At 27.7% G+C, this 17,494-nt stretch overlaps 1 protein-coding gene across 2 annotated transcripts in view; it reads left to right on the top strand.

Annotated features, from left to right (window-relative positions):
• The window catches only part of LOC107439633 (uncharacterized), a 63,111-nt gene that overhangs the window by 6,396 nt on the left and 39,221 nt on the right, over window positions 1-17,494 (top strand). Inside the window, exons 5-17 of one of the 2 annotated variants that reach the window (XM_016052297.4) lie at window positions 97-364; window positions 1,732-1,955; window positions 2,660-2,980; window positions 4,839-4,898; window positions 5,376-5,576; window positions 8,235-8,384; window positions 9,307-9,521; window positions 10,693-11,185; window positions 12,715-12,990; window positions 13,584-13,699; window positions 13,833-13,898; window positions 14,468-14,585; window positions 16,017-16,953. In XM_016052297.4, coding sequence (XP_015907783.3) covers window positions 97-364; window positions 1,732-1,955; window positions 2,660-2,980; window positions 4,839-4,898; window positions 5,376-5,576; window positions 8,235-8,384; window positions 9,307-9,521; window positions 10,693-11,185; window positions 12,715-12,990; window positions 13,584-13,699; window positions 13,833-13,898; window positions 14,468-14,585; window positions 16,017-16,953 — 3,445 coding nt within the window. The remainder of the gene's footprint in view (window positions 1-96; window positions 365-1,731; window positions 1,956-2,659; window positions 2,981-4,838; window positions 4,899-5,375; window positions 5,577-8,234; window positions 8,385-9,306; window positions 9,522-10,692; window positions 11,186-12,714; window positions 12,991-13,583; window positions 13,700-13,832; window positions 13,899-14,467; window positions 14,586-16,016; window positions 16,954-17,494) is intronic. The other variant, XM_016052298.4, reaches the window with a different exon arrangement.

The following is a 17,494-nucleotide window of genomic DNA, read 5'->3' as shown; positions in this document are numbered from 1 at the left end:
TTTTTTTTAAATGTTTTGATTGCTATATTTTTATTTGATGTTGAAGATTAAATTCCTTGAGAACTATGCTTACAATTGAGAATATTTTCTGTACAGTTAAAAAAGCACCTGGGAGAATTAATCATCTTAATAGCAGTTGGGCAACAAAGTCTCCTGAGAATCATCTTGATCAAACTAAAACCGCGCCAAGAGATGCCTTATTTAAAACAGATAAGATTCCTCGTGACTTCTTAGTACCATCCAGTGATTCTTCTATTTCATCAATTCCTCCTTATAATGAGTCATTTTCTTCAGGCTCTACATCATCATTATTAGCTGATACTTATAGAGAAATTGAGGAGCGACTTTCACAAGTGATGCAAAGGTAATAATTTTTCTGTTATGTTTGCAACTGAGTATTCTATAATATAGATTAGAGATGGTTTCTTAGAAGTGTGTGTGATATTCCATACTTAAATGTATCTGGTACTTTTAATGAATATAATTTGAAATAAAAAGGTGCAATTATTAACATATAATTTTGACAGCATGATGTTTGGCATTAAAAACTTAATAAAAAGATGAGGATTAAAGATTGTTTTTATTTTATATTAAATCTTTAAATAACAGCTTGAAAGCAACAATGCTTTTGGTAACAAGTTTGTCATGTGAAAATAAACATTAGTTAAATTCGAACTAATGAGTTCCTTTTCTTTTTTTAATATTTACTTAATTTGATTTTGTTTGCCATTAATTCCATTCGCCATATTTCCATTGTTTCTTTTTCAAGCACTAAGTTTCGTTTTGATAGTTTTTCTGTGTTCATGAAAGTTTTAGAAAAGATAATAAAGGTTTCTTTATGTTCCAGAGACTCAGTTTTTTTGCACTTTACAGTGCAAAGTTATTACAGAATATAAGTTTTTTATTCTTTTGAACACTGATGCAATATGGTGTAAAAGTCATTAGCAGAAAGATGTCAACAGTATAATGGCCAAGTTTATGCTGGAGATATAAACCATTTCTTAGAGTGATGCAACTTGCGAGAAAATATTCACCCATGTAACAAAAATACAAACTTAATTCTGATCTTTCTTCTCAAAACAAATTTTAGAGAATTGAATTTATTAACTGCAAAAGCAATCCAGAAAGAGGTACAAGAAAATTTTTGCATCACATTTTTAAGAAATGCTAAATCAGATTTATCTGTTTTTACAAAATATATTAATTTATTATTTCACAATTTTTAAAGGTGTAAAAGTTAATTTAATTTAAAGAATGTCATTTTCTTTTTAATTTTTATTATCGTTTTGCCCATTATGCTACACCATGATCACAAAATGTCTTGGGCTTTTGGAATTTTTGAGGTTGGTATGTCTGCATTAGTTTAAAAGAGATTTTATCAAAAATTTGATACAGCTTAAAATTTGCTTAGTCACAGACATGCATTATTATATAGTAGTTATTACATTTTTATTCTCCTCATGAAATTTGTCATCTCATGCTTTAACAATTTTTCTGCCTAACTAGCAAAATTATTTTTAAAAAATTGGCAAATACTTATGTAAAACCATATTTTTAATTCTTTGTGGAAATCTATTGTAAATGTATAAGATTATAACTTATTTTATTTGCATAGAAATATTCTAAATTCTGTTCTCAATTCTCAAATTTTCTTCTTTATTTCTTAAAATAAAACTTTAGTTTACTTATCATTTTCGTCATAAGTTTATCTTAGATTGTCTTTTATATTAGAAGTGAAGATTTGATGCAAGCCCATGGAATTTTGAGTAAGAAAAAAGGAAGTGACATTTCTTTTGTTAAATCTACCCCTGTTGAAGCTGTAGAAGAAACAGTGCCAAAGTCTCTCTTTGAACCTAAAAGTGTTGCACTTGCTCAAGTAGAAAATTCTAACCATGAATATAAATGGGTTACTGTATCTAATGGAAAGGTGCCTCGTCGTATTAGATTTACTAGAGGTAAGATTATTTTTCTTTGTAAATGAGCAACATAAGACTTTAAATATTGTAATCTCATCCATCCAGCCTGTGTGGGAACCAAGGGTGTGCAGTATTGGTCCTCGTTAAACTGTTCGACCGTGTAGTGCTCGATTTCGCATGCAGGTCAGCGTGCTACCAAAGCAGGGGAACCTTCACCTCTGCAGAGGATCAAAATTGCGATGGCATGACCTCAGATCATCTTCGGAGATGTTTCCCAGACCGTCGCCAATAGCTCATTGTGCGGCTCTAGTGCGACATAAATAAAGTACCTACCTATCTTCCTTCAAATGTGTAATCTGAAGACCCCTTAGAAACATATTGCCTCCATTTAGTTTAATTTTTTTCCGATTCTTTTGAAAAAAAATTTGTAGATAATTGATTCTCGTATACTAATAAAAATAATCAAATATTAATTGTGTTCATGAGTATACAAGTGTATCAATTACTTTAAAAATAAAACACATGATATTACAATGCATGACATGGAATTACAACTAAAAATTTTATGATTTGAAAAAAAAAAACTAGCCTAATACTTTTCTTCCATTTGTAATATTAATTTTAACAAAACAATTATTTTATTATTACATAAAGGATTGTATTATTGTGGTTTAATAAATTAATTGTTTTATTAGTTTATTAATTGTTATAATTAGTTTTTAAAGCATTTATTTTATTTATAGATGGTTTCCGTAAAATGCAAATGATGGTTGAAAATCAAAAGAAAATGAGTGAAGAATTTCAAAGGAGGTCAACAAGTGATGATAGTGTTAATACCATCAAAGATACCAATTCTAGTTTTAATGGTAATGGGACCACCACTGAGCCAAAAATTCCCATAATGGATGATACCAAAATGGAAGAAGAAATCAAACTCCCCCCTACCAGAAAAATACGCAATGTATCATCTGTTCCTTCATATAGAGGTTTTTGTGTGCCATCACCTAAACTATCAAGGAAGCGAATATCACACCTAAACAAAAAATTCAGTGCAAATGCTTCAGGTAAATTAATGTTATTATTTTATGTAACTTGGAAACGTTTTGTGGGCCTAGCTCTTCTTTAAAATATTTTTCCATTCTGCCTTTCTCCTCACCAAAGTGTTTCAGTTGTTCACTTTCAGTGTTTCACATTCATTAATGCATTCAACCTCTGAACTCATCTCTGATTGCTGTTCCAATTGGTCATTAAATATCTGAAGAACATTACTCTTGTATAGCATCAAAACATTTCTATAACCATATTTGAAATTCCTAAAATGTCTCCCTGGTTGTTTCCAAGAGAACAGTATGGTTTTAATGTTTTTATTATGAGACCTATATAATTATGATTTTTAAAATACTGAATTCTTAATAATGAAAGGCATTTGCTGTACTGGGCAGAATCAGAATGTATAAAGTTATGGTTTATAGGTTCATGAAAATATGTGATTTCAATTTTGTTAAAAAAAAAAAATTTAAAAAAAAAATTGGATTTGGAAACCACTGGCAATAAACATCAATTGAGACAGTTTTTGCAACCATGTTGTGGTGTTTAACAGAGTCAATCCAGAAAGAAAAAGCATTTGACCATTGGGTAACCAGTGATCGTAATAAGGCAATCACAACTTTTTTTATTTTCCCTTTCATTTAACATAATGTCTAAGAATCATCATTAGTTCTTGATGCATTCAAATATGTCATGATACTTGGTATAGAAGTTGCCATTACCAAAAATTAGTAATTAACAAAAAAAAAAGGTAGAACACATGAGTAATAAGTAGACCTTATTCATGTTCACTTATCCCAGTGGGAAAATAATGTGCCCATTTGTCATCTGGTAAAGAAGAAATATGAACCATTCCTTTACTAAACTTCTCTAGTATTTTTAATTTTTCAATGCAAAAGAAAAAGTGAAATTTGTTTATTTTAGAGTAAATGCCAGTGTTATTCTTGAATCTCTGTATTTACAAAGTTGGGGAGTTCTGACAAATAGCTTTAAAATTTTCTGAAAGATATCAAAACCACTTTATATTCTTTGTGACGTTACTCTTAAACTTCATTTTCTTACTCCACTTCAGGAAATTTCATTTAACTGCATTTCATTTTCAATTACTCCAACTTTTAGTTCTTTTAAATGCAATTTTTTTCTAGTTTATTTGAAAAATTTTCTATTTGAAATAAAATCCCTTATTTTATCGAAAAATTAACAAGTTATTTAGAAAATAATAGCATTGAAAACTTAATAATTGTTCCAAATATATATGTCATAGTTCTTAAAATTTTATTTTCCCTCAAAAAAAAAATGGCTATTTAATATTATTTTTGCATATAATTGATACTTTGATTACAATTACTTTTTGAAATCAGAAATAGGAATAAATACCTATGATTTCGAAATTCTGTCAGATAATGATATATCGTCGATCGCTGCATGTCTATCACTTGTTTTTGCGAAAACTATTTTTTTTGGGGGGGGGGGGTAAATTTTAGCTCGCAACAATTCTCAGCCATCAGTTGTAACTCTGGAACTACATTAGATATATTGATTTTATTTGAACTTAATCTTTTTAATTTTCTTAGAAATATATAAATAGAAAAATTACTTATTGTTGAAATCAAATTTTAAAATTATTTAATCTGCTGGGGTTTGTGCATTAAAGACTTTAAGTGTTATTTACAATGGTTTGTCTCTAGTGTTCATAAAGACGGTCAGCGACAGCTTGAATTTGCAAATATTAGAATTTAACTATAAAAAACAATTATCAATGTTACCAATATGTACCAATATATACAATGTTACCAGTAGTACAGGCATATGCCCTGTACTACTTTCTCATAAATATACATTAGTAATTAATCATTGCGATTTTTTCAATTTTAGGTAATGGGGAGAAAGACATTTTGAAAAGAGCTAGTAGAAGTGCCATCAATGAAAAAAACTGTAAGTAACTTTTTATTTTTGTCTGTTGCAGTTTGTGTAATGTAATTTTTTTTTTTAAATATTTTTTTTTCAAGAAAAAAATATTTTGTAATATTTTACAGTGTTTTATAGTAGCTCAAATGCAACTTTAAGTATCAAGATTTTTTTTTATTATTGTTTATTTGAAGTTCATTTAATTTCAATCATATGTTCAAGGTGTGGAAACAATAATTCATTTATATCTCTGAAAAAATAGGTTTTAATTATTATTTTCGAATAATTTAGTATAGCGAGGCTTATCTAATAATGATTGTTTTTCATTATATAATCAATGACCCTCTAAGCACTAGTTTATTTTTTTCAAACATTTATGAAAAATTTATAGTTTAGAGGGGGATATAGCTTTTGTATTTTATCAACTTTAAAAATCCTTTAAATTCCTTGTGCCTTAAATAATAGGATTAACCTATATCTAATGCTGTGTTTTTCTACTTTAAGATCCAAACCTGGAAACTGCAAAATCCACTGAAAAATTTAATACAAACTCTGATTTACAAATCGAGAATGATGAAGAGAAAAGTCAAAGTTCAAGTAATAAAGTGTCTAGTAGTGTTTCTAGCCCTTCGCCTAAAAATGAAGATTTGAAAAAAGAATCATCTCCACAAGAATCATCTTCATCTAAGGAATCATCTCAAAATGGTGAGTACTTTTGAGTTTTTAATTATGAAAATCATAATTAAAAAAATTTTTTAATTATGATAAATCTAGCTTTTCTAGCATATATCTAATTATTCTCATAATTGTAGAACTGAATGAATGTAACTTGTTTGTAATATTTTAGTGAATTTGTTTAGCTTTAAATTTAAATGCACTTAGGAATAAATAAAAAAAATTAAAAGAGGAATAAAAAATCAAGGAATACTTTATTTAGTCTACCATATTATAAAATAAATATTTTTAAAAAAAAAATTGTTCTGTAATGGAAGTTGCTAAATTCAACAGGGCTGAGAATCAAACCACGCACCACAAGATCAGCAGTTTTTGCTTCAAACCACACCCTACATCCAACTGGCTGTCGAATGCAATTCAAGCTTTATAAATCATTTCCATGTTTTTTCATGGGTTGCACTGTGGGACCATATTATACCCCATATTGTGGTCTCTAATTTCTCTATAATTTTGTGGTTCAGTATGTTAGGGTATACAATTAATATATAATTTCTGACCAAGTTTCAAGATTATAGGTTAATATTGTAGGGAGATGTGAGGCATTATTCAGAACATGAACTAAATTTTTTAATTTCTTATGCTTTTATTTTAAGGCAATGAAAATAGGTTTAATTTGCACTATTTGCATCATATTTTCACATTCTGGAAATTCTAATTTTCTCTATAAAAAAAAAAGAGGCATTCTAATATTTCCCATCAAATTTTTTTTTGAAAATGCATGTGGAACCTTCTTTCTCTCCAAAAATGCTCAAAATTGCCATTTATTTCTTTTATCCATTATGTTCTATGAAAATGGATAACTTGGCTAAATATATTAATGCTGTAGTAATAAGATTTGGTATAATAAAATTTAATAAGTTAAAGAGAATGACATTTACTTTGAAAAATTGCCATTTAGATGTCACATACGATTTTCAAACGTAAACCTAATGGTAATTCCTTAATTAGAGAGGCTGTCCAAAACTTTGATGGCTGGATTCCATTAATCTAGATTTCAAAATCATTAGGTTAACGAACTGGTAATAAAGAGAACTGCCTAGCGAAATGTTCTAGAAAATCCAAAATCCGCTCCGGTATGTTGTTCCGCTGATAATGAATACTAAGACTCAGAGAAGATTTTTTTCCTGAGAAATTTCAATTTCTACTAAAATATCGCTTAGAGAAGCAATTATACTTAGTTCTTTAATTCTTATTCTCATTCATATAGTATTCTTATTATCTATATTATTCTTTTTAGTTGTATATTATTCTTTTTTATTCCCTTAATTCTTGTATTTCAATTATTTTTCATATTCTCATCATTCATTATGTTTGAAGTCATGGCGCTATCCTTTGTTAAGTTAAAGCTTGCCAGCTTATGAACATACATTTATTATATTAATTAAAATTATCATTGTCACCAATGTCAACCTTATGCTGTGATTTATATATATGTTATTCAGAAAGGGAATTTTTTAATGATTAATCTTTAAATATTGTAATTGTTGTAAATTTAAACCTAGTGAAAAACGAGGTATTTTTTTAATTATAAAGAAAAACAACCGAAGTCCTTTTTGCTTAAAGTAAATCGCCATTGTTTAAAACATTTTTATTGAATTCTGAATTTAAAAAAAGTTTAGATATATAATTTTTATATTATTGTGAAGGAAAAAATAATGAGTTTTATAACTTTCCTGTGATTAGTTTAATGATTAGTTTAATTTTTAAAAATTATATCTAAAAATAATGTTATGAAAAATAAAATAGGTTTTATCATAATGCTCTGAAAAATATATAGTATGAAGTAGTAGAGAAATATTTTGGATTTTTTATGAAACTGTCCCCATCATATTTTAAAATGAAATTGGCAATTGGATATCAAAAATTTTTCATTTGAATTGCTTTTTTGGAGATGTTGTATGAAGCTAAAAAAAAAATCATTCCTTTGGCTATCAAATCAAAATCTAGTGAACATAATAATTAACCCGGCAAGTGATGGACCAATTTATATTTACTAACTACACACTACTACAATTCAATGATATTGAACAGAATTTGTTTTTGATTCAGGAAAGTCACTATCTTGAAATTCTGAAAAGACAAGACTAATGCTTGGAGATTTATACCATGAAAATTATAAATTAAAAGTTGTGCTAAAAATACATATTGTTTAAAAATGACAAAATAAAACCAAATACATTACATAAATTACTAGAACTTTACCCCTCTTTATTAAGGTTATCAAAAATTTAAGAAAGTATAAGATAATATTAAATTACTATTTTCATCAATAATGCAAAAATAACTTTGAAAAATAAGTTAATATTGTTTTAAGGGAAACCATTTTAAGTAATTAATATATCTGTAATGTTTTTATTGCTTGATTCTAAATATTTTATTATATTTATATTAAAAAAAATTCCTTAATTTAAATTTTGTGGAGTTACATTTTTATTCATTTATTTATTTTAAAGGGAAGTGACCAATATTTCACTTGCTCAAATATTCTTCAATTACTATTCTCATTTCACTTTTTGTTATTGGTGAAATGAAAATAAATACATTTTGTAAAATCTTATAACTCTAAATATTTTTTCATATTACTACTATGTATTTCCTCTAACATTGAAACTTTCTTTTTTTTTCTAGAAAATCCTACAAATTCATCTGTGAAGGAAATTAGTCTTGATAGTTCAACAGAATCTGAAGAAGAGGTAGAAGATGATGATAATATGAAAAAAGAAAATATTAAACCCAAACTTATCAGAAGTGTCAAGAGAAAAGCCACTAAACTTCCAGGTTTTTAACTAAAAAATGTTTTTAAATAATATTACATATTTTCATCTAAAACTATGTTTATCAGCTTGTGTTGATGTACAAATGTATCGATATATATTTGAACAACTATTACAATTTTTCTATGTTCTATAGCTCCTTTATGTCCGAAACACGCTTTATTTGTGATTCAAATGGTTGCTTTTATATTTAAAAGCAAATTTGTATTTTTGTTTTCGTGCTGTTTTCTCTTTTGCTGGATTTTCAATCTTTACCTCCTTTTTTAACACTGTAACTGAAAATCACACTGAAAAGAATATTTTTCCAACTGAACTTTTATTTTTTAAAGCACTCATTAAAGTTGTTGTTTCTTATGACACTTTTGCAAGCCAAGCTCGCCATCCATTGGCCTTTTGCATTTTGAAATTAAATCAGGCAGGTTCATCTTTCATTTAACAGGCGAACACTACAAGGGCTAAAGTACGTCATAGCTCAAATACCCTTGGATGATGCATGAGGCCACGAATTATCCGTGAGTTCACTTTCTTAAATCAGACGTCGATCTGAAGAGGAAGAAAATTTTATCCAGATCCCTGTACTTATAGTACTGCTCAGCGATCAACCACAGGATTTCCAATTCCACAAATTTTATGAGCATACATATCGCATGTACTCGGTAAGTCTTAGCATTGGCGACAATCAAACCCTGGTTCCTCCAGAATGGAGTCTGATTCTCTAGCCTCCGAGCTACAACAACTCTACTCATTAAAGTTTTAAATTTAATAAAACAGGTCAGCTATTAAAATATTTTATATGGTGAATATTAACCCAAAATGGGCCATTTTGCCGACTTAAAACATTGTTCTTGAACCACTCAGTTAAAAGTCATTCTTTAAAGGTCACATTATACATTTTGCTCTATTCATAAATGTTTTTTTTTTCTTAGATCAAACAGCACCATCTCCAAAAATAAGACACTACGATGTTAATTCTGTAAGAAATTACATCAAGAAAAAGAAGGAAGAAAGGAAACAACGATCATTAGATGAACATAAGAAAATGTTGCAAGAAGCTGAAAACAAAAAAGAAAGGCTCCAGAAACTATATGACTATCAGAAACAAAATATTCCTCCTCCTACAAAATCTACCTCACCTCTTAAAGTAAGTAATCTATCTGTTATTACTCATAAAAGCACATTTACCTTATTTGATTAATAATTTATCTTTTATTATATTTGCTTGTCCCAATGTTCAAATGTAGATTTGTAATTTTGAATGCTATTGAAAAAGAAAAATATTAGTGTACCGCACTTCTTGCCGAACTTTCTACTTTAGTCTGTCATAAAACCTTATTAGATTCTCTTATAATGGTATTCCTCCTAAAAAGTTGTAATATTAAGCAAAACAATGACCTTTTTTTTTTCAACAATCTTGCTAAGCTTGATATTTCATCCTCCTATAAAAAAAACCATGCACTTTAAAAATTAGATGAATTATTTTTTGTAGTGATATTATTTAAGTAAAAGTTATATTAAGCAAATTAATATATTTCTCTACCTTTAAGCAAAGTTTTTGCTGATACAATATTTCATGAGGAAAATTTAGGAAATCATTTCTTATATTCTTAATCATATATTCTTATCTTATATTCTTATAATCTTATATTCTTATCTTAAATGAAATCATTTCTTATATTCTTATATTATTTCTTGCATTATTGAGTAAAAATCGTATTCTAAAAATCGTAAATTAATGTACCCCATTTCCCTTCAAAGACTTGCCCTTCAAAAACTTGCAGTTTTGTCTTCATATAAGAAGTTGCAATATTATTCTAATTATTTTAACTTATGTACAAGTTGTTATAATAAGTGGTTGTGGTAACCTAGTAGTTTTAAATGTATTTAAAATGATTTTTTTTTATAAATATTTAATACAGTGCTGTTTTTATATGATTATGTTTAACTTTTTGACTCTTTCTGGGTGTTATTTCTGTAACCAAACTTTGAACTTGCTATTTTCTGGTATTAGAAACCAGATTTCTTCTCCTTGCTGTGAAAAAAGTATAAACAGCTTTTTTTTCCTCCTAAGGGAAAACTTTATACATTGCCCAGATGCTTAATGTGTATGCATTTCCTAATCCACTATTCAATTAATATCTAACTCATTATTATTCACAAAAATTCTTAAAATATTCAAGAAGATTGCGGTTTTAAGCTCACCTCTTTTGATAAATGAAACATTTATAAAGTCTTATTTCGCATTTAATTTATGAGGTTTTATTATCTCATTATTTTAACACATTTTTTCATTTAATTATATTTTTTGATTTCAGGTACTTCATAGCAATCTTCAAAATGAAAGCAACATAAGAGAAAGTAGCAAAGAGGCAATAGTCCATTCACCTACTAAAGAAAATTCTCAAAAAAATCATAAAACACCACTTAAGGGTATTAATGAAGCTGGAAATAGATCTGCCCACTGGAGTTCCATTGATAATGAAACTTTTTGTCTCCAGGATGAAAACATTAATCCATCCTCTAATGATATCTTGCAAAATGGCGACATTTTATCTAATAGAAATATAGAACATTCTAAAAATAGTAGAAATGATTCTAGCCTAAGGAAAGAAAATACGACTAAACTTCGAAAGCCTTCAGTTAAGTCTGTTAGGTCTGTAGAGATTTCTGAGGCAAAATTGAATTCACAATATTGTCAAACGAGTTTTGACATGTTATCACCGGATTCTTTTTCACCAGCTGACGGACAGACTGAAAGTGATTCTTTTCATGAAAAATTTCACTTTGAAAAATTTTCCTTTCCCAAGCGTAAGTTTAGAATTTTATGACATGTTAATATTCATCATTAAAACATTATACTTTAGTACCATTCTGTTTTGTGGAGCCACAAAAAATTACCAAACTATTATTGATGCAAGTACTGTTTAATTAATTGTGACAAAAAGTACTAATAATTTGGTAACTGTTTTTTTAATGGACCTGTGAAGCAAAATATTGCTTATTTTTATCAAATTTATGAAATTTTAATGTTTGGTATCATATTGGTTTCCAAACACTATGAATAGGGTTTCAGATTTGTCTCGAAATTAAAGACCAAAATTGACAGAAGAGTTGAGGGATATTTTTTAAAATTACGTGGGAACCCAAATACAAAAAAATAAATACAGAATGTATGCATTAAAAATGACCATAATACAAATAATAAAATGAAAAAGCTGAAAAATGAACTTTTAAAATATTAATATTTTTATTGAAATGAATAAAATTTCGGTATGAAATAGTGTATAAATGATGTTTTGTTGTTCATCAAATATTTATTAGTCATCATTTTCAGGTGTTTGTCAATACAAAGGATTATGAAATTTCATTGCTCAGTGCCAACCTTATTTCTGTAAATTGTCTAGTTTGTATTCGCTAACTAAATGCTTTTTTCTTATTACAGTATCCTCTTGATATCTGAAACTTCAATGTCTCAAAAACCTTGTTATGTCAAAAAAATATTTTTCCCCTTAGCATTATGTTACCCTCCACATTAGGTGGATACCTAATGTTAATATGAATTCCTATGTCTAAGAGTTTCTTCTAAAAACCTTGTTATGTTGAAATTTTTGTTTTCAAAGTAGAAAATGAATTTTTTTGGAAAAATCAAAATGTTAGTTTATTATACACCAATTCTTTTCTTTTTAATGCACAATTATTTTGGTATTTCAAAGAAAAAAAATTGTATTTAAATATTTATTAGTAGTTTTTATTATATTTCATGGCGTTACTTTTTAGAGTGTTATTTTAGAATATATTTATATATTTTTCTACTTTTTAGAACATATTTGTTTCTGAACTCATTATCTCAAAAGCTCGCTGTCTCGAAAAATTTCTATGAATATAGGGCTCTTTTTTTTTTTTTTTTTTTTTTTTTTTTTTTTAAACTGGAAATGAAGATTTAAAATATTGGTCACTTCTTATTTCAAAAAGCTTATTATAAACCAATAAATAACTTATCTTTGCTGCCTTTCTGTTCCGTGAGTTACTTTTAAATTGCATTTATGTACTTAATTGCTTGCATCAAAAAGTTTTAAATTTATATTCTATTTTCATTTCATTTTATAAGGAGCTCATTTTATATGTGGAAATGATGATTCAAACTATCAGTCAATTGAAATTAAAATTATATCCCCTACAGTTTATTTCAAAAAACCTGTTTTAATCCAATAAATAGCTCATATTTGTAACCTTTTGTTATGTTCAATAAATCTAGCATCCTTAGTGCAAAAAAATATTACTGCTTGCAAGAAGTAGTAAATCTTGTTTTTTACAAAGTTGATTTTCTTTCTCTCTAGGTCCCCAGGTTAGTACAAAAGAAAATGAAACTTTAAAACATCTTATGAAATCAATAGAGGCTTTATCAGAACCTTTCGAAAATTTAATACGAACTAAGAAGTGGGTTGAAAATATTCCTCCTGTACCAATTCATCTAGAAAAATCAAGCTTTTCTGCCTCCAATGAGAAATCTTCTGATGCAAACTCTATGCCAGAAGTAAATGCAGGTTTTTTAATAGATGTTGCAAAAACACTTCATTCAACACAAAATACTACTTTCAAGGAACAAGTCACTGGTAAATATGAATAATTGATACTTTGGGATTGTCCTGTCAACCATTTTTGCCAAACCCGATATCATCGATAGAAGGCAGCTTCTGCGCCAATAACCGCAAATTTTATCTTCCGCCAACACCACGGAACTACCCGAAAACACTTGGATTCATATTTTAACTAGTATATGTGGCGGCCACTGCACAAGGATAATGACTTGTTTGTTTTCACTTTAAAAGCTATCAAGGGTTTTTGGCCACAGAAATGGTTTATAATAATATATATGGTTAGATTAAAGAATAATTCAATGTGTATTTATAAAGAATAAAAAAAGGTTTTTCCTTTGTTTTTATTCTTTTTATTACCCTTATTATGACATATTTTTGCACTTACATTTTATTATTATTATTATTTGATACATTTTATGAGTTTAGAATTTTTATTTTCGAAATTGTTTTTCATTATGATGGCGCCAAATGATTTGCGCATTTTTGCAAGCGTTGACAGTATAATCCCAAAGTACCGAATTATTTTATTATTTTTAACTTTTTGTGTATTTTTACTTTTTGCATCATTTTGAAGTTTTTTCTTTTTTTTCTATTTACTCTATTTTAAGATATTGGAGATACTAGTCAGCTACTAGAAAGAATTCTTGGGAGGCAATCTGATGCAATTCAGCTCTCAGTTGAATCTAATTTAGATCCTATAAAAAGCAAAAATTTAAAATCTGATGTAAGTATTACTCAATTTGAAAAATTTTTTACCTATGTAGCAACAGTCTTATTTTAGTTTAGATATTATTTTAAAAATCTTTGAAATTGTTTTTCACTTTGGTGAGAAAGAAAAACATTTTTTCTCCTTTAAGGATGAAATTAGCCTGATTGAAGGATCTTTAAATTCAGAAGATGAAATCAATGCTAATGAAAATCAGGTAATACAAAGAATTTCATTTTTTATTGCTTTTTGAATAACCAAAATAAAATATTTGTTTATTCAATTTCATCAAATGAAATTAGTATTGCAATCTTTACTCTGTAATTTCTGTTAAACAATGTAAAATAAAGTTGTTTTATTGAACTAATCAATGACAAGATGCAGGGCTGCCAGTAGATCTCCATTTTCCTAAGTGGTTTCTATTTTTTAAGTTTGTCCATTGAGAGGTCCCTAAAAGTGTCCTCTTTTCAATATTAATGTCAAAAATTAACCTTTTTTAAAAATTCTATTTGGAAAACTTAGATTTTTATTCGTTATTTGGTGCTTTTAATCTATCTTTGTCCCTAAAATCAGTTGTATGACCCTGTTAGATGACTTACCTCACCCATTAATTGACTCAAAAGCTGTCTTATTTTTGCTGATTATAGTGTATATCAAAAAAACATTTAATCAAATTTTGTTAAAATAAATTGGTGAAATCAATTTCCTTAAACTGTTATATTTTCAGAAATTACCAAAAACTAAACTTATATAATTGCGAACTAATAAGTTTTTTTTTTCTTGCAGCAATCATCTGTAAAAAGTGCATCACCACCCACTTCTACAATAGAAACTGGAGTAACGGTTTTAAGACAAAATCCTGATCCTTTCAATTTTATCAACACCTTCAATAGGAAGCCAATTGGTAAGATTCATTACAAATTAAAAGTTCAACCATTTTATAATTATGTGAAGTGAATTATTTTTGTTTTTTAAATTAACTTCAATATTTTTGTTTCACACTGAATCTTAAATTATGAAATGTAGCATTTTGAGATACCTTTAAATTTACATACCTGCCAACTTTAAATCCTTTCGAGGATAATTTACCCCAGTGGTAGTAAAATGGAATTTAAATTACAATTTTAGGCAAAAACATAGGCCGTATTTTGGACAAGCTTCTGCGGACTGTCAAAACAGTATTACTTATTAATATGTATGATTAATTTTTTTTTAAATAGTGGTGGATCAAAAAGATTATAAATTAAGTTTATAGATGCAAGGAATATGTGGAAAGCATACATTTTACTACCACTTTAAATACAGAAATAAAATTTTACGCCAAATACGTAAAAGTTGACAGGTATGAATTTAAAAGATCTTAACATTGATATTTTTTTTTCTGGATAAAATTTCAAAAATATGTTTTAAATTGTCTTGTTGTAGAACCTAAAAAAATAATAATAAAAGAAAAATTAAGTAATACCGAGTGAAATAAAGTTAACTTTGAATTTCAGTAATTGAAAAAAAAATTGTGATTGCTGAAAGGCGATCACAGGTTACGCATTGGCAAAATAGTTGTTGCTTAGTTTTTTAATTTTTTTACCCTCTTTATTTGTGATATTCACCTGAATTAGTATTGAAAATGTTCAGTTTAAACTGTAGGTTAGAATGTCTAATTTTTAATTAAAACAATGAAAACAAAAATATTATTCAAATGATGAAATTCTCTTTTATTCAGAACTCAAAAAGTATTTATGGGATCTCTCTTGTCCCATATCTTAAAAATAAACTCACCAGCTTAATGCATAACAAAATTAAAAGTGAAAAAAAGAATTCTAAAAAAATTATCAAAAGGCAGTGGTCGCCATAGCAACACATGCAATGACTACGCTTGCACACTGTTTACTATTGCTCTTGAATACAGTTGAAAAGAGTGATGACGTTGAAATAATTCGCCATCAAACTCAAAACAACACCCATTTTGCCAATGGGTAATAATCATGATGCCTCTTTGAATTTTTTCTTCCCCTTTTAAAAGATAACTATTGTGAGTATATACAAAAAAATAAATTTAAATCATCTTTTTTTTTTCCCCAAATTTGCACCATTGGAAAAAATGAGATTTTCTTTGATGATAAATCCAGGAGAATATCTTATGATTAAAATGATAAAAGCTTAATCTATTTTGTTTCATGACAAACATATAGTTTTAAAGTACTTAAATCTGATTTTATTAAATTAAAATTTTTATAGCTTCATAAGTTAAATAAATAAGAATTATTTTTTTTATACTTTGTTATTTTTTTTATCTATGTTATTCTTTTTTACTGAAGTAAGCTTTTTTTTTTTTCAGATTTGCCATTCAATGTAGAAAAATCTAGTTCTGAATTAGAAACTCCCAGTACTTCCATTACATCGAACAAAGAGACAACCCCTTCAGAAACTGGTTCACAAAGTTCTCATATTAAAGAGAATTCAGCTGAAAACTCAAGCCATATACTAAGCCAAACGTTTTATAGTTCAGAATTTTCTGAGGCTAATGGTGTTTCGAAAGTGTTGCCACATTCTTTAAGTGAAAAAGATGTAATCCTTAGTCCAAAAGATGCTAACTCTAGTCTCAGAATTTCCTCCCAATACATAACACCTACAACACACCAATCGCTTATTGAAGAAACTATAGTTACTAGTCAAGAAATTTCCTCCAGAAACTCATCCCCCAAAACTCCAATGCCTCTGATAGAAGGAACTCTGAACTCAGAACTTCATTCAGAAGAAACTATCGAAGAATTATCCGAATTATCTGAAAGATTGATTAATCAAAATGTGCTATCACAGTCTCAATCATCCATATCTGAAGCTGTAAGTGCTGCTGAAGACTCTGTCAATGATAATAGTTCATCTATATCAGTTCGAAAAGATGCAGCTTCCAGCTCACATTTGTCTAAAAAAGACAATGAAGCCAAAAATAAGGCTAGTCACTCTCAATTAAATGCCATATCTAATCAAGTGGAGAGTAGTTCAGTTCTTGACTCCGTGCCAACAGAAAATAAAGTGCCATCTGAGATAAACGAAGTTGAGAGTAGTAGAGTACCCTCGGTATCATCTGCTGGAGATTTTCACATTGATTCCCTTGATGTAGCTTCCTCTAGTGTAAAATCTGTTAAATCAGGCAGTAAACAAACAATGAGTGATCCTTCTTATCAGACAAGCAGTCCAATTTCTTCTAACACACAACATGTTTCTCCTTTTAGCAATGTCGAAGGATCATTGAGTCCAATACAACATGAAGGGTAAGAATATTTAATTTTAAAAATATATAAAAAACTGCTGTGAATGTTTATTTCAATTGTTTCATTTTTTGATGGATTAAAAAAGTTACGAATTTATTAATATTATGTATTTTATAAAAAAAAAAAAATAGGAGTAAATTGATGAAAGATGTAAATTGATAGACAATAAGGTGAAAATAGACAAAAGTTTTTTCTAATCAACCTTATCGACAATAGTGATTAACCTATTAATAATAATGGAATTAAAGCAATAATTTTCATCTATGTATTTTTAAATCAATTATAACAATTAATAACTTTAGATGCTATATTTCTGATGAATAGATATTTTGAATTATAGACTTCCAAATTAACTTAAAAAGTTTCAAAGTTTTGTTTTTACTTTTATTATTATTCTATTCTATTTTTTTTTTTTAATTTTATAGTTACTTTTTTTTTAAATCCTTTATTTGTTATTGTAATTTGAATTTCTTTTAATTTTAGGATGTTAATTTTTACTCACTAAACCTTAATTTCTTTTGAAGTTTGGTTATAATTTTTA

The sequence above is a fragment of the Parasteatoda tepidariorum genome, chromosome 1, assembly GCF_982258835.1.
Source record: "Parasteatoda tepidariorum strain Cologne lab strain chromosome 1, Ptep-v5.0, whole genome shotgun sequence".
NCBI classification, from domain to species: Eukaryota; Metazoa; Arthropoda; class Arachnida; order Araneae; family Theridiidae; genus Parasteatoda; species Parasteatoda tepidariorum.
Note: the sequence above shows the minus strand (reverse complement) of the source record. Positions and strands in the feature narration are given on the sequence as shown.